General features: G+C 34.7%; 1 protein-coding gene across 1 annotated transcript in view; it reads right to left on the bottom strand.

Annotated features, from left to right (window-relative positions):
- Nucleotides 1-20,656, bottom strand: part of ATRNL1 (attractin like 1) — a 211,900-nt gene that overhangs the window by 8,030 nt on the left and 183,214 nt on the right. The window contains exon 19 of the mRNA XM_039237622.1: nt 3,006-3,087. Coding sequence (XP_039093553.1) covers nt 3,006-3,087 — 82 coding nt within the window. The remainder of the gene's footprint in view (nt 1-3,005; nt 3,088-20,656) is intronic.

Raw genomic sequence — 20,656 nt, 5'->3', positions numbered from 1 at the left:
AATCTTAAAAGAAAATATAATGTAAATCTTCATGATTTTCAATTAGACAAGAGTTCCTTAGATATGATACCAAAGCATAAACAACCAATAGAAAAAACATATATTGGATAGCATCAAAATACAAAACCTATGTCCCTTAAAAATAACCATCAAGAAAGTGAAGAAACATTCTACAGAATAGGAGAAAATATTTAAGAATCATATCTTCAATAACCTAGAATATATAAATAACTCTAAAATTACTATTATATAAAAAATTAAAATGGGCAAAGTATTTGGGTAGATATTTTCCAAAGAAGATATACGAATGCTAATGAGCAAATGAAAAGAGCATCATTATTCATAGAGAAATGCAAATCAAACCCACAACGAGGGGCTCAGGTAGTCAGGTGTTAGACTCTCGATTTCAGCGCAGGTCATGATCTCAGGATTTATGAGATCAAGCCCTGTCTTGGGCTCTGCAATGACTGTGCAGAGGCTGCTTGGGATCCTCTCTCTCTGCCCTTCCCATACTCATACTCTATCTCTATCAAAAAATAAATAAAAAAACTTAAAAAAAAATAAAATGAGCTAACTCTTAATATCCACTAGGGTAGTAATAATCAAAATAATGGACAAAAACCAGTTTGGTGAGGATAAAATAATTAGAACCCACAAATATTGCTAATGGTCATGTAAAAAACTGGTACAATTTATCTCTAGAAAACAACCTGGCAATTCCTCAAAAGCCTAAATACAGATTTATCATAGGACAAAACATTACACCCCTACATATATACCAAAAAAATTAAAACATGTCTACATAAAATATTCACAGGAGCATTATTCATAATAGCAAAAGTATGAAAAGAGCCAAAGACCCATTGACTGATGAATGCATAAACATGTGGTATGCATAACTGAATATTATTCAGCCATAAATAGAAGCAAAAGACTAACAATATATGCTACCATATGAATGAACCTTAAAAACATTATGCTATGTCAGAGAAACCAGCTCAAACCCCAGGTATTGTATGACTGTCTTTAAATATTCAGAATAGACAAATTCATAGAGAAACAATGTATATTAGTCGTTTTCAAGTGCTAGTGGAAGGAAGAATAGGAAGTAACTATTAAAGTGTATGGGGTTTTGTTTTGGGGTAAATTATTCTGGAACTCTATGATGGTGATAGTTACACACCTACTGACTATACTACAAACCATTTAACATGATGGATTTCATGCCATATGAGTTATATTTTAAGAAATAAACATACAGGGGTACCTGGGTAGTTCAGTTGGTTAAGCATCCAACTCCAGCTCAGGTCATGCATGATCTCACAGTTTGTGAGTTCAAGTCCCACTCCAGGCTCTGTGCTAATGTACAACTCAGAGCCTGGAGCCTGCATCAAATTCTATATCTTCCTCTCTCTCTCCCCCTGCTCATGTTCTGTCTCTGTCTGTCTCTCAAAAATAAATAAATTTTAAAATATAATTTTTAAAAGAAACAAAAACATACCAAAAAATAGAACTAATTAGATGAGCTGAAAAATAACTGATACAAACTCTTCCCATGTATGTATGTACAAACTTCATAATATTACTTTATCCTTGCTCTCATCAAAAAAGTGGGATTTTTCTCACCTTTTCATCATGGATTCGCATCAAGACTTCCTCAAAATAACAGAATATAGAAGAAGTGATGGTGTATAAAATTCTAAGCTTAGGCCTCAAGAGACACATGTACTCTGCACTCTCCTTAGAATTCTAAGAACACCACGTATAGAAGCAGCCTATAAAACTGGAAAATGACAGGACAGCAGAAAAGAGTCAATCACAGCTGAGGACCCCTAGGTCAACCAGCCAAACCAGACTCCTAGCAATGTGAAGGCAACATTATGAAACCATCTGAAACAAATCAGGTGGCCAGATTACTGTAGTCACATTAAATACACACACACACACGCACGTGCACAAACACACACTCACGCACAACCAGAAGATACTGACAGAAGAAGTGCCTAGCAGAATTCAACAAGAAAATAAGAAGATGCAAAACCATGAATAAAAGTGCTTTCATACAGTGAGCTTGGGATATTATGTTAAATAGTAATAAATAACTGAAACACAAGTTGAACATAAAAATGTAAATATCTAAAGAAAGAATACATGAAATGCAGCACAGTTCAAAGGAGTGACAAGAATATAAAATACAGAGAACACATTAAGAAAAATTATGGACATAGTGAAAAAGTCTAACATAAGTAAAGCAAACTCTTAGAAATAGAAGACAGAGTGACACAATGAGACAGGTGGGAATATTTAAAGAGATAGTGGCAGAAAACTTTACAAAAATTATGGAAAAAATCCAGCTAAGGAATAAATAAACCATATAATTCACAATCACAATAAAAAATAAATACTTAGATACACCATATTAAAATTACTGATATTCAAAAACTAAGGAAAAAATCTATTTTAAAAAGACAGAAGTAGGAAAAAAAACATACTGTTTTCAAAAGGGAAACAATAAGACTAATAGAGGAATTCTTAAGGGATTCTTAGGAGAAAGAGTCAAAGAGAAAAGAAAATTACACTTTCAAATTATTGAAAAAAAATCTTCTGTCAACTCAGAATGCTATTTCCAATAAGAACATCCATCAAATATACAGACATGCAATTACACATTAAAAATGTTTTCAGGCATATGAAAACAAACATAATTTATAGCCACAATTGAGAAACATAGTATTTATAAATGTTAAATAAAGTCATAAAGCTAAAGAAGTATTACAGCAGAAGTAAATTCAGATCTAAGTGAAAAAAAGATCAGAGAAAATGAACACTACATGGGTAAGTAAAATAATTTTTTTCTTATTATTTTTTATAAGAAATGTCATCTGTTTAAAGCAAAAATAATGTACTGTGTGGTTAATAACAAATACAGAAGTAAAATATATGGCAATAATTATACAAAGGACAGAAAAAGAGCAAATGGAATTACACTATTGTAATATTCTTACCTTATACATGAAGTAGTATAATATTGATTCAAGGTAGACTGTGATAAGATAAAGATGACTATTACAATCACTACAGCAGTCACTAAAAAAAACACAAAAGAAGTATAGCTAAAAATCCGATAAAAGTGATAAAAGTGGACTTTAAAAACAATTAATTAATCCAAAAAAGGCAAAAGGAAAAACCAACAAAAGAAGAAAAAGTAAAGGAAAATTTCAAAACAAATACCATGATGGTAAGACTTAAGCTCAATTATACCAGTATTATATTAAATCTAATTGGACTAAATACTCTGATAAAGGCAGAGATTTTCAGAATACATTTAAAAAACAAAACAAAACAAAAAAGCAAGACCTGTATGTTGTTTACCCGGGATTCATTATTGTAAATAAAAACAGATTGATAGAAGACTTCCACTCCTGCCCATGAAGCATTAATCACACTAAGAATTGACCTCCAGTTGTAAACAACAAGAAAATGAAACAAGATATGAAACAACTACTTTCAAATAACAGGCAGCTTAAAAATGGCATCTGAGAAAAACAAAAACATGAGCCTATGACTCCCCTGGCTTGCTAGCTGGAGGCAGATTTAAAGATGCAGCCCAGGGAAGCAAACCCAAACAAAGCCCAAAGAGCTCATCTGGTGGAGAAAACAAAGATCAAACTTTGGGGAGGTCATGTGGTTAGAATTTGGGTGGCAAAATAGGAGAGAAAAGAGAGCTACACACTTCAATCTGCTGAGGGGTTTTCTTAAATTTTTGACTGAATAATGATTTCAGCACAGTGTGAAATTCCATGAAGCTAGAGAAAGAACCACCAGAAAACAGTAAGTCAAATAAAGCTAATAGCTCACATAGGACTGGAATAATGTGTATTCCAAATAGAGTGGAGAGGCCTCATAATACAAAGAGCACTTCCTAGATACCGAGAAAGACACTGTCTCTGTAGTGGAAATAAACTAGCATTGAACTTGGGTTTGCTATATAGAGGACCTTACAAAAACCTTAAACACAATTTTTGAACTGATCATACAGATCCTAAATAACATAACTGCATGCCAGAATAAAGTACAACACACCAAAAGAAATACAACAAAATCAAATAATAAAACTGTAAAAATTCAATTTCTAGAAAGAACACCATTAAAAATCACCAAGCCGAAACATGTGTTCCATGGTCAGAAAAAAAATTAATAGAACAAACAAGAAAACATCACGCACAATAGAGTGAGCAGAAAATGATTTTTAAACAGCTATTAAAATGGGGCGCCTGGGTGGCTTAGTCGGTTAAGCGTCCGACTTTCGCTTAGGTCATGATCTCGCGGTTCGTGGGTTCGAGCCCCGCGTCGGGCCCTGTGCTGACTGCCAGCTCAGAGCCTGGAGCCTGTTTCAGTCTGACTCCCTCTCTCTCTGACCCTCCCCTGCTCGCGCTGTCTCTCTCTCTCTCTCCTAGAAATAAATAAAACATTAAAAAAATTAAAAAAAAATAAATTAAAAAAATAAATAGCTATTAAAAGTGTATTTAATGTGCTCAAGAATATAGAAGAAAACATGACCATAAAAAAGGAGAGAAACTGAAAATATAAAAATGACAAACATAATTTAAAAGATGAAAAATAAATATGCAAAAAATAAATTCAATGAGAAAAAAATAATCTTTCAACAAATGCTGCTGGGACCCCTGGATAGACACATGCTAAAGAATTTAGTTGGATCCCTACCTCAAACCACACACAAAAATAAACTCAAAATGGTTCAAAAGCCTAAATGTAATAGCTAAAACTATTAAATTCTTAGAAGAAAATATAAGTGTAAATCTTTGGGATATTACATTTTGCATGGTTTCCCAGATATGACACCAAAGGCAAAAAAATATATAGAAAAAATAGACAGGACATCAACAAAATTTAAAATTTTGTGCAGCAAAGGACACTCTCAAGAAAATGAAAGGACAACTCACAGAGTAGAATGTTTGCAAATCAATCTTTGATAAGGGCACTACATGAAGAACTCTGACAGTTCAATAATAAAAAAGACAAATACCCCAATTAAACAATAAGCAAAGAACATTATGGACATTTCTCAAAAGAAACAGAAGTGGCCACTAGGCACATGAAAAGATGTTCAACATCATATCCCATTGCAATCCCCTCATTGCATATCAAAACTGCAACGAGATAGCACTTCACACCCACCAGGATAGTCATAATCAAAATGACGTGAAGTAACCAGTGTTGGCAAAGACATGGAGGAAATAGAATCCCTTGTCCACTGTTGTGTAAAATAATGCAGCAGCTTCGAAAGTCTGGTAGTTCCTCAAAAGGTTAGTTGTAGTCACTGTTCAACCCAAAGTAATTGTATCTAGTAAAGATATTCTATTCCCAAAGTAATGAAAATAGGTTCACAAGCAAATTTTTATACGAATGTTCAAAGAAGCATTATTTAAAAAGCCCCAAATTGTAAACACACAAATGTCCATCAAGTGATAATTAAATAAACAAACTTTGGTATATCCACAAAATATTATGCAGTTAATACAAAGAAATAAAATACTACATGCTACATGCTACAACATGGATAAATCTTGAAAACATGTCACATTATGGAACGGGAAAGAAACCAGTTACAAAAGACTACAATCATATGATTCAATTTATTTAAACTGCCCAAAATAGACAAATTCATAGATATAAAGATTAGTGGTTGCCTCCAACTGACAAGAGTCGATGAGGGTTTAACAGTCAGTGACTGATAATAATAAGGTTTCTTTTGAAGATGACAAAATTCCTTTTAAAGTGATTTGTGGCAATGACTGCATAACTCTGTGAATATACTAAAAAACAACTGAGTCATAAATACACTTTAAATGGAAAAACGGTACGGTATGGTGGATAATCTTAGGTGTCAATGAAGCTAGGTTACAGAACTCAGTATTTAATCACACTAATGGCTCCCTATTGAGTTTGGTAGGGACCTGTACATATGATGGAATAGTCATCAGTTTAATCTGATTAGGTTGTGATACATGGCACAGTTGACTTTAAGAAAGGAAAATCATCCTGGATGAACCCAATAAGAAGATCCCTTAAAAGGAACTGGCCTCTACTTGAAGAGATTAAAAGGGAGAGATACCATTTGAGCTTTTGAGACTCTACATTGTTAGTCTGGGAGATGAAGGAGGGTATGTGGGAAAGAATGTGAGCATTCATTAGAAGCTAAAGTGGTTACTAGCTGATAGCCAATGAAAAAACTGCCACTTCAGTTATACAACTGCAATGAACTGAATTTTGAGAAGTACCTGAGTGAAACTGGAAGCAAATTCTTCTCCATAACTTCCAAACAAAGACTCAGACTGACTGACACCTTGATTTCATCCTTCAAGACCTCAAGTAGAGAAGCCAGCCAGGCCAGGTCGACCACATGACATACAGAAGTGTGAGCTATAACTGGGTTATGTTTAAGTCTCTATGTTTGTGGTAATTTGTTATGTTGCAATAGAAAACTAATACACTCTCCAAAATAATGCAGTGAGAGAAAAAAAGAACAAACTGATATGGTGGCAGCTGCTTCTATCAAAGTAGAAAGTGGTAACCTACAATATTTTTTAAAATTAAAAGAAGAGCCTTGTCATACTGCTGAACCTTCATCCATTTTGAAAGTCTGTTATTAGGTGGTAATGTTTAGGAATGTCCTCTTGATGAATTCAACTTATTTATGTTTATGAAGTGATCTTTATTCTAGGTAATATTTTTTGCTCTAAAATCTTTTTGCCTCTGAGGCATCTAGGAAGTTCATTCAGTTAAGTGTTTGACTTCGGCCCAAGTCATGATCTCACCATCCGTGAGTTTGAGCCCCACGTAGGGCTCTGTGCCTACAGCTCGGACCCTAGAACCTGCTTTGGATTCTGTGTCTCCCTCTCTCTCTGCCCTGTCCCGGCTCACACTCTTTCTCTCTCAAAAATAAAATAAAAACATTTAAAAACTGTTTTCAATCTAGTTGTCTGATATTCTTATAGCCAACTCAGCTTCCTCTTGATTTGTGTTAGTACATTATATCAACTTCCACTCTTTTACTTTTAAAATAAATGTGTCTTTGTATTTTAAATACAAAATGAAACAACATAGCAAATATTTGGGTCTTGCTTTTTTAGATAATATGAAAATCCCAGCCTTTTTATTGAGGCAATGGATCATTTATATTTAGCATAATTACTAAAATGACTGAGGCTAAATCTATCATTTTGCCATTAGTTAACAATCTGTCCTATCCTGTACAGCTGTTTTTCTCTTGTTTTGCCTTCTTTTGGATTATTTCACCTACATTCTTGGCTTATTGGCTATGACTCTGTGTTACTTTAGTAGTTTAAGGGTTTAGAATATACTTCTATAATTATCACAGTCTAAGTTCAAGCAATATACCACTTCACATAATGTATAAAAATCCTACAACAGGATACTTCCATTATTCTTCCCTTGGCCTTTAAGATATTATACTCATAGTTTTCTTCTACATAAAAATTAAACTCCTAATATATTGTTGTCATTTTCACCTTAACATATTGATTGCCTTTTTTTTAGATATGCAAATTGTAAGAAAAAAACTCTTTACCCACATTCTTACCATGTCCTTTATTTTTATTCCTTTGTGTAAATCAAATTTATATCTGGAAGTTCTCTTTCTGACTAAAGGACTTGATTTAACATTTCTCATACATCAAGTCCACTGGTAATAAATTCTTATAATTTTTGTAATTTTGAAACAATCTTTATTTTACCCTCATTTTTGAAAGATATTATCATTAAACAAAGAATTCTAAGTTATTTCTTTTGCTATTTTAAAGATGCTCCACTTCTGTTGCTCTGGGTTCGTGTGTGTGTGTGTGTGTGTGTGTGTGTGTGGTTTTTTTTTTCTGATAAGAAATATGATATCAGGCTTTCCTTCATCCCCATCCCCTATACATACTGAGTCATATTTCTCTGGGCTGCTTTAATCTTTTTATCACTGGTTTTCAGCAGTTTTATTATTATGGGCATTGGTACATTTCCTCACATTTTTTGTGCTTGACATTTATTGACTTTCTTGCCTCTTTGGATTCAGTTTTTATCAAATTTGGAAAACTTATGGTCATTATTTCTTGTGATTTTTCTAAATGCTTTCTCTTTCCCTTCTTTTGGAGTATCCAATTATTGGGCCCAATATTACAAAAATATTAGGACCCTTGACCCAGGGCTCACTGATGTGCTGTTCATTTTATTTCCTTCTGTGCTTCATTTTGGGTGCTTCCTATTGCTTGTCTTTGCATATACCAATCTTAACTTATACACATCTAATCTGATATCAATCCCGTTCATTTCTCATCTCAATATTTTTTATCTCTATAAATTCTACTTTTTTTTGTTTTCTGTGACTGTATTTAACATGTACAAAAGTTTAGTTTTTTACGAGCACCTGGTGGTTCATTCAGTTGAGCATCTGACTTTTAGTTTGGGCATAGGTCATGAACTCACAGTTTGTGGGTTAGTGCCCTACATTAGGCTCTGTTCTGAGTGTTCAGGATTTGCATGGGATTCTCTCTCTCTTCTCTCTGTCCCTCCCCTTCTCATGCACAATCTGTCTCTGTCTCTCTCTCAAATAAATAAATAAACCTACAAAATTTTAATTTTCAATATATGGGATATCTTCATAATCATTGTTTCAATATCCTTATCTACTTTTAACATATATTTAATTTCTACGTTGGTTTCAATTGAGTGATTTTTCTTTCTAAATCAAGGTTTTCCTAATTCTTTGCATACATGCATATTGGAAGCCTGACATTGTGAATTTTAAATATTACATTTTGGGTGCTAGAAATTTTTTGTATTACTAAAAATATGCTTCCACTTTTTTTTCTGGAATTTGGCTAAGTTAACTGAAAACAGTTTTATCCTCCAGGCTATGTTACACAGAACCATAGTAGCATTTAGTCTCATGCTAATTTTGCCATATTATGTTAATAAAATCCTTTTAAGTACTCTACCTGATGCCCAATAATTAACGCCCAAGCAATTCCCAGGCCTGTGTGTGATTTGGTGACAATTCCATTCAAGTAATTCTTTCTGCAGACTTGAGTAGTTTTCTACAGTGTTACGCTAATTTTTTTTTAAAGTTTATTTTCAAGAAAGACGGAGAGACAGAATGTGAGCAGGGGAGGGGCAGACAGAGAGGGAGACACAGAATCCAAAGCAGGCTCCAGGCTCTGAGCTATCAGCACAGAGCCCAACACGGGGCCTAAACTCACAAACTATGAGATCATGACCTGAGCCAAAGTCAGAAGCCCAACCGACTGAGAGACCCAGACACCCCTAAACTGAGTCATCTTTAGAGTAATCAATCTTCCCACTTTGCTAAGGACTGTCCTGGTATTAGTACTGCAAGCCCATATCTTAGGAAAGCCCTCAGTCCTCAATACATATCAGAACAGCTGATCACTGTTACTCCATTTCTGCTTGATGATAAAGTTTCTTTTTTATTTTAAAAACATATTTAAGAAATAACTTGCCACTTTAAGAAAAAGTAATAGAAGTATCCTGTGTAGCTTATAACATATTTAAAAGTGATAAGGTTCTTACACTACTGTGAAGTATAGTATCACTTAAATGAAGACTGTGACACTGTGACAAGTGACAGATTAATAGAAAACCTAGAGCAAACATAAAAAGAAGGTAATATAGTCAACAGACCAATAAAAAAAGTGAAACATAAAATATGTTCAATCTACCAATATAAAGGAAGGCAGAAAAAGAGGTAAACAGAACCAAATAACAGATGGGAATAGAAAAAAACAAGTTAACCAGATGGGAATTTAAGTCAACCATATTGATTAAAAACATATAATTTCAAAGACCCAAACACACTAATTTAGTGGCAGAAACCATCAAATTGTACTAAAAAGAAAGTGCCTAACAATGTGTTGTCCCTAAGAAACATACTGTAAACATAACATACATACATAGCTTAAAGTAAAAATATGAAAATAGAGTATCACAAAAATACTACTCAAAAGTAGTCTTTAGAGTAAAACTTATAACATCAAATGCTTATACTAAGAAAACATCAACTTAATTATTTAAGTTTCAACTTTACATAACTAGAAGAAAAGCAAAATAAACTATGAGTAAACAAAGAGAAAAACAAATTAAGAGCAGAAATTCATGAAATACTAACTGGACAACAGAGGAAAATCAAAGTAACAAAAAGCTGTTTGTAGGATCAATGAAAACTGACAAACCGATCAAGAGAGAAAACAAAAATTATCAATATTTAGAATTAAAGAGGCTACATTAAAGATCCTCTAGAATAAAAGGGTAATAACACTATGAACACCTTTCTGTCAATAACATCTTAAATGAAAAAAATAAAGTCATTGAAAGACATGGACTACTAAACTCATTCAACTTACTGAAACTGAATAGCCTCATCCCTACTAAAAAATTTTTTAAGAAAAGAATTTGTAGTTAAAATTCCTTTCCTAAAGAAAACTCCAGGCTCTGATGTCCACCAAATATATATGTAATAATGCCAGTTCTACATAAACTCTTCCAGAAGATGGAAGAAGAAAAAGTATTTCTCAACTCTTGAGACTGATACCAAACCAGGCAGACAACTAAGAAAACTACAGGCAAATATTCTCATCAATATAAATGCAAAAATACTTAATAAAATTTAAACAAATTGAACCCAGCAATATAATAAAAGGATAACACACCATAAGTGGAGTTTATCCCAAAAATGCAAGACTAGTTTGGCATTTTAAACTCAATCAATATAATTAATGATATTAACAACTAAAAAGATTTTAATTACATGATTATCTCAACAGATGCATGGCTTCAGAAGAATTACACAGCACTTCATGACTTAAAAAGAAAAAAAAAAAAGAAAAACCTTAATGAACTAGGAATAGAAAGGTAGTTTCTCAATCTGGTAAAGACATTTATAAAATGTCAATAGCTAACATTACACTTAAAGGTTAAAGGCTAAGTACTCTGCAATTAAGACGACTGTCCACTCTCACAAATTCAGTCCCATGTTGCACTATAGGGCATAGACAGTGCAATAAGGAAAGAAAGAAAGAACAAAAATAACATGCATGATTTGGAAAGGAAAAAATAACACTGTGTTTATTGAAAAGCAACTTAAATAAAATCCTAAAGAATCTATATGAAGAGTACCAGAATGAACAAAAGAAGTCACCAAGATGACATACTACAGGGTCAATATAGAGCAAAAAGATGCATTTTTATAAAATTGCAAATTATTAGAAAGTTCTGTGTATAAAATTCCATTTATTCCACCATGATGAAACAATGTAAAACTTTTTGGTAACTAAAAACAATGAAAGATGTTTAGGTCTCTGTCTCCCGATACATCCTCCAAAAAAAAAGTACAAGCAGGAAAAAAAAAAAAAAAAAAAAAAACTTATCCAAAAACTACACCTTCATCATAACTTGACAACAACAACAACAACAAAAAATCCATGGAAGCAATCTCATATGCTCCCACCTACTATGAGTTTTGTGGTGAGAAAGCACTTACCAAATTAAAAAGAATGGAGAAGGTATAAGCTAGCAACAAGTTTAAAGTTGATATAAAATCTCCCTCACAAAGATTAAATCTATTCCAAGTATGAAAATACCAAGACAGTGCCACTGTAAATGAGCACAATATATAGAAAAGGACTCAGGGACACTTGGCTGGCACAACTGGTAGAGTATGCAACTCTTGATCTTAGGGACTGTGAAAACCCCACATTGGGTGTAGAGATTACTTAAAAGAAAAAATCTTTTTAAAAAAAGGACTTAAATAATCTGAAGGGATAATCTGAAGAAGGGGTCTTCAATATAACTTCTGGGAGAAAAAAGTAGAAAATAAAGACGTGCCTTTTAGCAACTAGGTGGTAAAAGGATAGATAAAGTGGAAAAGTTACATTCTTCCAAGACAAAAACAAAAACAAAGGCCGCAAATTCAGAGGACACATAATTCTTACCTTGGCCACCAAAACTTTATTTTTCTAACAAAAGAGAGCTCCATAAAAGTAGAAATCTTATAAACTATGCTAATGCCAGAAAGATGAAGAAAATATTAACAAATCTACACAGTATTATTATTAAAAAACAGAACACAAAACAAATATCAGAAAACCAGATCCAACATATATTAACTAAAGAAAATTCCCCTGAAAAATATAACCATGAAGCAGGAAACCCATGACAGCTCTCCAAACAGAATAAATATAGTCAAATCAGCATTTTTTTGAAGAGTAGCAAAAACTACCTTAAATCAGAAATTCAATTAAGAATTGACATGGATCTAAAGAAGGACTCAACTAAGGAAAGGAATAAATACAAATCCGGCACTGAATTATAAGATGCCCAAGGGAAAACAGACTCCCTTGACAATTTAAAGAGGCATTAAAGCAAGTCAGAAAACAACCAAGAGCGTGAAAAGGTGATTCAGATAAGAATTGAGAGGGTTAGAAATGAAGACAAACTGGACACCTGCATGGCTCAGTCAGATGGGCAGCTGACTCTTAATTTTGGCTTAGGTCATGATCTCACAGTCCTGGGATAAGGCTGCTAGTTGGGCTCCGTGCTGAGCATGGAGGCTGTTTGGGATTCTCTCCCTTCCTCTCTCTCTGCCCCTCCCCCATTCACATGCTTACAGGTGCTCTCTTCCTCTTTCAAAATAAATAATCTTAAAAAAAGAAATGGAGAAAATTTAATATTTAAAACTATAACCCAAGAAAAATTTCTAGAAATAAAATAATTCCTCAGTACCTCTTTCAAGTCACTAGCTGTTGTCCCCCAAAAGTAACCACTTCTCTGGTCTCTCATACCATAAAATAGCTTCACCCTTATTTGAATGTTATATAAACTGAGACAGAATGTCTTGATTTGTGTCTGGCTTCTTTCTCTCCACACCATGTATGTGACAGCCGCCATACTGTCCCATGTGGTTACAGGAAAATCATTCTCATGCTATATGCTCTATTGTGCATAACATCAATTTCTTTATTCATCCAACTGTTGATGAACATTTGGATGACTTCTAGGTTGAAACCTTTAAAAAAAGTGCTGTGTGAACATTCCTGTGAGTGTCCTGCAAGTGGACATTTGCTTTATATTGGGTTATTACGCCTAAACCAGAGGTCAGCAAACATTTCCTTTAAGGACCAAGTAGTATTTTTGCCGGTGTGGGTACATATAGACTCTATCAGAGATCCATCTCTTCTTTCGTTTCCTTCCTTCCTACATTCCTTCATTACTTCCTTCCCCCCTCTTCCTCCTTCTCCTTCTCCTTTTCAACCTTCTAAAAAGTTGAAATCATTCTTATTCACAGGTCATATAGAAACAAGTCACAACTAATGTGGCAGCGGACTATAGTTTACCAGCCACTGGCCTATACACAGAATCCTTGATTCATTGGGAATGCATTTGTTCAGCCTCGACAGATATTTCCAAAGTGTTATGCCATTGAGACTTTCAGAAAGAAGTATATGAGATTTCCACTTGCTCTATATCATGTTAACAATTAAAACTATCTTTTTATTTTATACATTCTGGTGGATAATTAGTGGTATCATTTTGTGGTTTTCATTTGCATTTCCCTCAAGACCAAAAAGGTTAAACACCTTTTCTATTGTTTATTGGTGTTTTAAATATTCTCTTTTGTGATGTTCAACGATCTTGCCCAGTTTTTATCTGTGCTGTCTTTTTAGTACTGATTTATAATAAATCTCAATTCGGGATAAAAGGTTATATTAGATTAGTACTGTAAATAACTTCAATTCTGAGGCTTCCATTCCTCAATTTCTAAAGGTTTTATTATGAATGGAATTTCTTAATCATAATACAGTACAATTTAACATATTTCCCTCTTTGGTTGATCTTTTGAGTCCTGTATCCTGTTTAAGAAGTGACTATTGGGGGGGAGGAGTTACCATGGCAGAGTAGTAGTAGGACCCTATGCTTGCTTCACCCCTCAAACACAGCTAGATAAATATCATATCATTCAGAACACCCAAGAAATCTGAGGACTGAAAGAACAAACCAGACAGCTAGAGGGAGAGGGAGAGAAGAGGTCACATCCTGGAAGATAGGAGGTATAGAGATGTGATTGGGGGGAGGAAAGAAACATGAGTGCTGTGGAAGGGAAGTAGCCCTGATCACAGAGAATGGGGAGGGGGAGGGAGGGGAGGGAGAGAACGAATGAGAACGCACAGTGCACAAAGGATCACAAGAACACTTCCCAAAAAGCACTGACTGCGAAAATGAGAAGGGATGATTATTGTGAGTTGTTACAACCAGCAGAGCTCACAGACTGCAGTTTTAGAGGACGGCACCACGGCAGGTGTGGAGCCGCAGCAGTGCTCCTAGGGAGGAGGGGAGAGGCCCAGAAGCAGACCGCACGATCTGGGGATTCCCTGGGTCGCACTGGGAGAGACAGTTCCCCTTGCTGGAGTTCATCTGGAAGAGGTGGCACTACTTGGGAAGACAAAAGAGCCTGCAGGCTCCCATTGCGCTGTCCTCTTCTTTAGCATAAGGGCAGAGACACTTGCTGAGGTCAGCTAAGCTGGATGCTGGATTTTTGCTCTAAACTCCAAGTTTACTCAAAACTCCAAGCTCCTGCACATTTGTGCAAGTCCCATCTGGGACAAACCAGTCCCGACCTCAGGACCCTCCCCCAGGATCAGCAGGAGCCGACACTGTGGTGGGTCCCTAAAATTTGGAGTTGTGAACTCAGCTGGTGTGCCTGGGATAAAACACAGGTGCACTGTGTGGCCAGGCAAGCAAACAGCTGGGACACAGACAGGGTGAAGGCAAGGATCTGACAAAATCCTGGGGTACAGGAGGGGAGATTCTTTGCTCTTCTGTGAGGGATTCCCAGATAGCAACAGGCACAAACTCCTCTATACAGGTATGAGAGAGAGGGTTGGGGACATTTTTCTCCCCTGCCCGTCAGCAAGAACAGATGTCAATGAGCAGCACAGCACCCTCAGTGGAGGGCTGAGCTGCTTACACTTAACCCTACCCAACTGTGCTCCACAGGTGCTTCTTTACCAAAGGGCAAGTGTGCCTGAGAATCAGAGTAGCAGGGCCCTTGCCAAGAAGACCAGCACAAAACCCCCAGATGCCCCAAGTCTACTGACCATAGAGTGCAACAAAGCTTCAGCTCTGGTGGAAATATGATCAGGCCCCTTTTATCAAGCAGACCAGAGCATACCTAGTTAAAACTCAACACATACCAAATGCCCCCCACAGCAAGTAAGGAGAAACTCTGCAGTGGGATGACCTTAAGGAAAGGGCAGCTTTTTATCTATCTTATTTATTCCATTCCATCCTTTATATTTTTATCACTCCATCTATTTTATTTGGCTTTTCCTAACCTTTGATATGGATACTTACATCAGATTTCAGCCTTTCATCTTTTGTGATTCCAAGCATTTAAAACTACCAACTTCTTGTTAAGCCCTGCTTCAGCTGCATGTCACAAAATTTTAGTACATTACATTATTTTAATTATCATTCAATCCAAAATATTCTTTAATTTTTATTATGTTCTAGGACCCTTAGCTTATTTAGAACAGATTCCCTGATTTCTAAATATATTGAAATTCCTATTTAGACTCCTGTTATTTAGCTCTAGGTTAATTTCACTTTGGTACAACAACAAATTCTTTATGACTTTATATGCATTTATCATATTATGCAAATAATTTAAATAAATCTAGATATTACAGAGAATTCTCACAGATTGCCAGTTTAACCTAACAATTTCCACATAAGTAGTTAAGAAATTGTAGCCACACTTGTATAAGACTATCTAGATTTTAAACCAAAGACTGTAACAAGAGATGAAAATGGGCACTATATAATAATAAGGGATCTATTCAACAAGAAGACCTAACAATTATAAATATATATGCCCCTAACTTGAAGCAAGCAAATATATAAATCAATCAATAAAAACATTAAAATATTCATTCATAATAATAGGTGGGGACTTTAACACCCCACATACAGCAATGGACATAATCTAAGCAGGAAATCAACAAGGAAACAACAGCTTTGAATGACACATTGGACCAGATGGACTTAACAGATATATTCAGAACATTTGATCCTAAAGCAGTAGAATACACATTCTTTCTGACTGCACAAGGAACATTCTCCAGAACAGATCACATATTGGGTAACAAATCAGGCCTCAACAAATACAAAAAGATTGAAATCATATCATGCATATTTTCACACCACAACACTATGAAACTTGAAGTCAACCACACACACACACACACACGCACACGCATGCACACACACATTAGAAAGCCCTAAAATAAACGGAGATTAAAGAACATCCTACTAAAGAATGAATGGGTTAACCAGGAAATTACAGAAGATTTTTTTTTTAATGGAAACAAATGAAAATGAAAACATGATGGTTAAAACCTTTGGGATGCAGCAAAGGCCGTGATAAGAGGGAAGTATATAGTAATACAGGCCTACTTCAAAAAGAAAAATCTCAAATACACAACCTATCCTTACTACTAAAGGAGCTATAGAGAGAACAGCAAATGAAGCCTAAAGCCAGCAGAAGAAGGGAAATACTAAAGATTAAAGCAGAAACAAATGATACAGAAACAAAATAAAAACAACATACAGAACAGGTCAATGAAAGTAAGAGTTGGTTCTTTGAAGGAATTAATAAAATTGGAAAACCTCTAGGCAGACTTACCAAAAAGAAAAGAGAAAGAACCCAAATACACAAAATCACAAAGAGGAGAGATCAAAACCAAAAACCACAGAAACACAAACATATAAGAGAATTTGTAAAAAGTTATATGGTAATAAATTGGGCAATCTGGAAGAAATGGATAAATTTCTAAAAACATATAAACCACCAAAACTGGAACAGGAAAAAATAGAAAACTTGAACCGACCAATAATCATCAAACAAACTGAATCGATAATCAAAATATCCCAACAAACAAAAGTCCAGGACAAGATGTCCTCCCAGAGGAATTTTACCAAACATTTAAAGAAGAGTTAATATCTATTCTTAACAAACAAATAATAGCAATGGAAGGAAACTTCCAAACTCATTCTATGAAGCCAGCATTATCTTGATTCCAAAACCAGACAAAGACCCCATTAAACAGGAGAATTACACGCCAATATACCTGATGAATATGGATGCCAAAATTCTCAACAAGATACTAGCAAATCGAATCTAACAGTACATTAAAAGAATTATTCACCGTGATCAAGTGGGATTTTATGCCTGTGCTGTGATATTGGTTCTATATTCACAAATCAATCATTGATACACTACATTAATAAAGGAATGGCTAAGAACCATATGATCCTTTCAATAAATGCAGAAAAAGCATTTGACAAAGCACATCTTCCAATTTTGATAAAAATCCTCAACAAAGAAGGGATAGAAGGTACATACCTCAGCATCATAAAGACCATACATGAAAGTCCCATACCTAATATCATGCTGAATGAGGAGAAACTGAGAGATTTTCCTCTAAGGTCAAGAACAAGACAGGGATGTCCACTCTCATCGTTATTTAACATAGTACTAGACAGCCATAGCAACTTCTTACTAGACATGTCTCCAGAGACAAGGGAAACAAAAGCAAAAATGATAGACTAGGATTTCTAGATAAAAAAGGTTCTGTATAGAGAAAGAAAAATCAACCAAACTAAAAGGCAACCAATGGAAGGGGAAAAGATACTTGCAAATGATACATCAAATAAAGGATTGGTACCCAAAATCTATAAATAACTTAAAAACTCAACACCCAAAAAACAAATAATCCAATGAAGAAATGGGCAGAGGACAAGAATAGATACTTTTCCTTATATATATATAAGGAAATATATATAGATACATATATATGTATCTATATATAATAGATACAGATAGCTAATAGACACATGAAAGACATCAGAGAAATACAAATGAAAACCACAATAAAATACTACCTCACCCTTGTCAGAATGGCTAAAATTAACAACTCAGGGAACAAAAGATGTTGGCAAGGATGCAGAGAAGGGGAAACCTCCTACCACTGTTTTTGGGAATGCAAACTGTTGCAATTTCTCTGGAAAACAGTATGGAGGTTCCTCAGAAAGTTAAAAATAGAACTACCTTGTGACCCAGCAATTACACTACTAGGTATTTATCCAAAGGAAACAAAAATACTGACTGAAAGGGGCACATGTACCCATATATTTATAGCAGCACTATCAAGAATAGTCAAACTATGGAAAGAGCCCAAGTGTCCATTGACTGATGAATGGATAAAGATGTAATACACACAGAAACACACACATACTCATAATGGAATATCACTCAGGCACCAAAAAGAATGAAATCTTGCCATTTGCAATGATATGGATGGAGCTAGAGTGTATTATGCTAAGTGAAATAAGTCAATTAGAGAAAGACAAATATCATATGATTTCACTTATATGTGGAATTTAAGAAACAAAACAGAAGGGAAAGGGAAGGAAAAGTAAGATAAAAACATAGAGGGAGGCAAACCATAAGAGATACTTAAATATAGAGAACAAACTGAGGTTTGATGTAGGGAAGTGGGTAGATGATGGACATTAGAGAGGGTACTTGTTGGGAAGAACACTATTGTGTGTAGGGAATGAATCACTAAATTCTATTCCTAAAACAAATATTACCATATATGTTAGCTAACTACTTTAAATAAACACTTGAAACACTGGGGAAAAAAACAAAAAACAAAAACCAGAAGTGACTACTGACCAGAAGCTTTAAAGCTATACAAATCTCCTGTTTCTCCTTATCATTTTACCCCCAAATTTCAACATTCTTAAGTGGGCTATCTTATAGCAAGTATTACTGTGAGTTTGTAATAGTGATTTTTTTTTTATTTTCCTCACTCCTTCTACACTTATGATTTAGAATTCTTCTGTAAGGAATTTTGTTCATTCTCACCCATTTATTATTTATTAAATAATTTAAATCACTTTAGAACCACAGATATCATTTTGTTCTTTGAGTTAAAACCCAATACAATCATTATTTTTTGTTCCTATGTCATGCCTTGAGAACTCTTTTAGGTTGGTACTGTGTCCCTTTGACATGATCATGAGCCTTTCTTCCTCTTTTATTTTTTTTTAAGCTCTTTGTTACTTTCTCGCACCAAACAATGCCCCAGGCTCATCATGTACTCTCCCTGTCCAGGCTCTAGAATTAACCATTTCTCCACAGAGCCCCTGTTCCTTTCAAGGAAACCAGGAAACCAAGATGTAGGCACTATTATGTGCTCTTTGCTTTTGGCAGACCGTCTTGACAAACAGAACTAGGAAATACATGTATATACTAACCTATATGTACACACATATATCTGTATTTACCTCTTTGCATATATACTAAAATAGACATGAATTCATGCTGTTATCTCAGACCCTAATCCAATACCACAGGGTTCTTTGTAGTCTTCACTCCTTGCTTATTTTTAACCTCTTTTTCTGACAGTGGAAAACTTGGCTTACGTTAGATACAATTCATTTTTAAACCTAGTAAACACATAAAGTATTGTTAGAATTGTTAACCTATACGACATAATAAATAAATTTACTAATCAGATTACAATTTTATGCATAGGTTTTTTTTTTCTTTAGCTTTACAGTATTCAGTCAAAATACTGATTTCCAAAGTTACTTAGGTCAACTCTTTTTTTTTTCTATTTTTGATGATGTTATGGCTTTTGTAACATAGTTAAATCTACTTGTCACAATTTTACTTTACATCCTAGGGTTTCCTGGCATTCTAGGTGACTTTTCTTTTTAATCTGCACTCAGGAAAGTTCATTCTTTGCAATGTATAATATGAGTTTTGACAAATGCATGGATTCATGTATCAACCTACATAATATCAGAAAGAACAGTTTCATAACACAAAAAACTCCATTGTGAGGTCCTGTTGAAATCAATCCTTACCTTTACTACTCCTGGCAAATAACCATTCTGTTTTCCATCCCCACAGTTCTACCTGTTCCAGATCATTTTATAAATGAAATTATACAACTTGTAGCCTTTGGGTCTGGTTTCTTTCACTAAGCAAAAAGCATTTAAGATTCAATCACATTGTTTTACAAAGCAATATTTGTTCTTTTTTGCTTTTCATATATTTCAAAGTTTATGTAGCTGGTACTGTCACACTCTGTGCCACATTCCCTGAGTCCATCTGGTTTCAGTACAGCACATTGTTGGTGACTCACCTATAGCAAGTTCTGCGGTATCTACTTTTCACTAGCCAAGGCAAGCTAGTAATCAGACTGTTGGCACAGTTCAAAGTACAATACCTCCAAAGGCATCACCCAACCAATGAAAAATGAGAAGCCATGGATAAGTGCCTCCCAATCCTCAGTGGGTTAACTCTGAGGAGCATTCTATATGGTCTTCATAGGTCTCTAGTGGATGGGAGTCCAAATTTCCAAGTATAGTAAGTAGCCAGGTTAATAATGGACATATTTTTGGTTTTTCTCCCTTCCTTGAAACTCTCTCTTCCCCCAATTATGCTTCCAGGTTCAGTTCCCAAATAAACTATCTCACTTGTCCT

This window comes from Hyaena hyaena, unplaced genomic scaffold (assembly GCF_003009895.1).
Source record: "Hyaena hyaena isolate Hyena2069 unplaced genomic scaffold, ASM300989v1 scaffold_128, whole genome shotgun sequence".
Taxonomy (NCBI): Eukaryota; Metazoa; Chordata; class Mammalia; order Carnivora; family Hyaenidae; genus Hyaena; species Hyaena hyaena.
The sequence above is the reverse complement of the archived record's forward strand: the minus strand, read 5'-3'. Positions and strand labels throughout refer to the sequence as shown.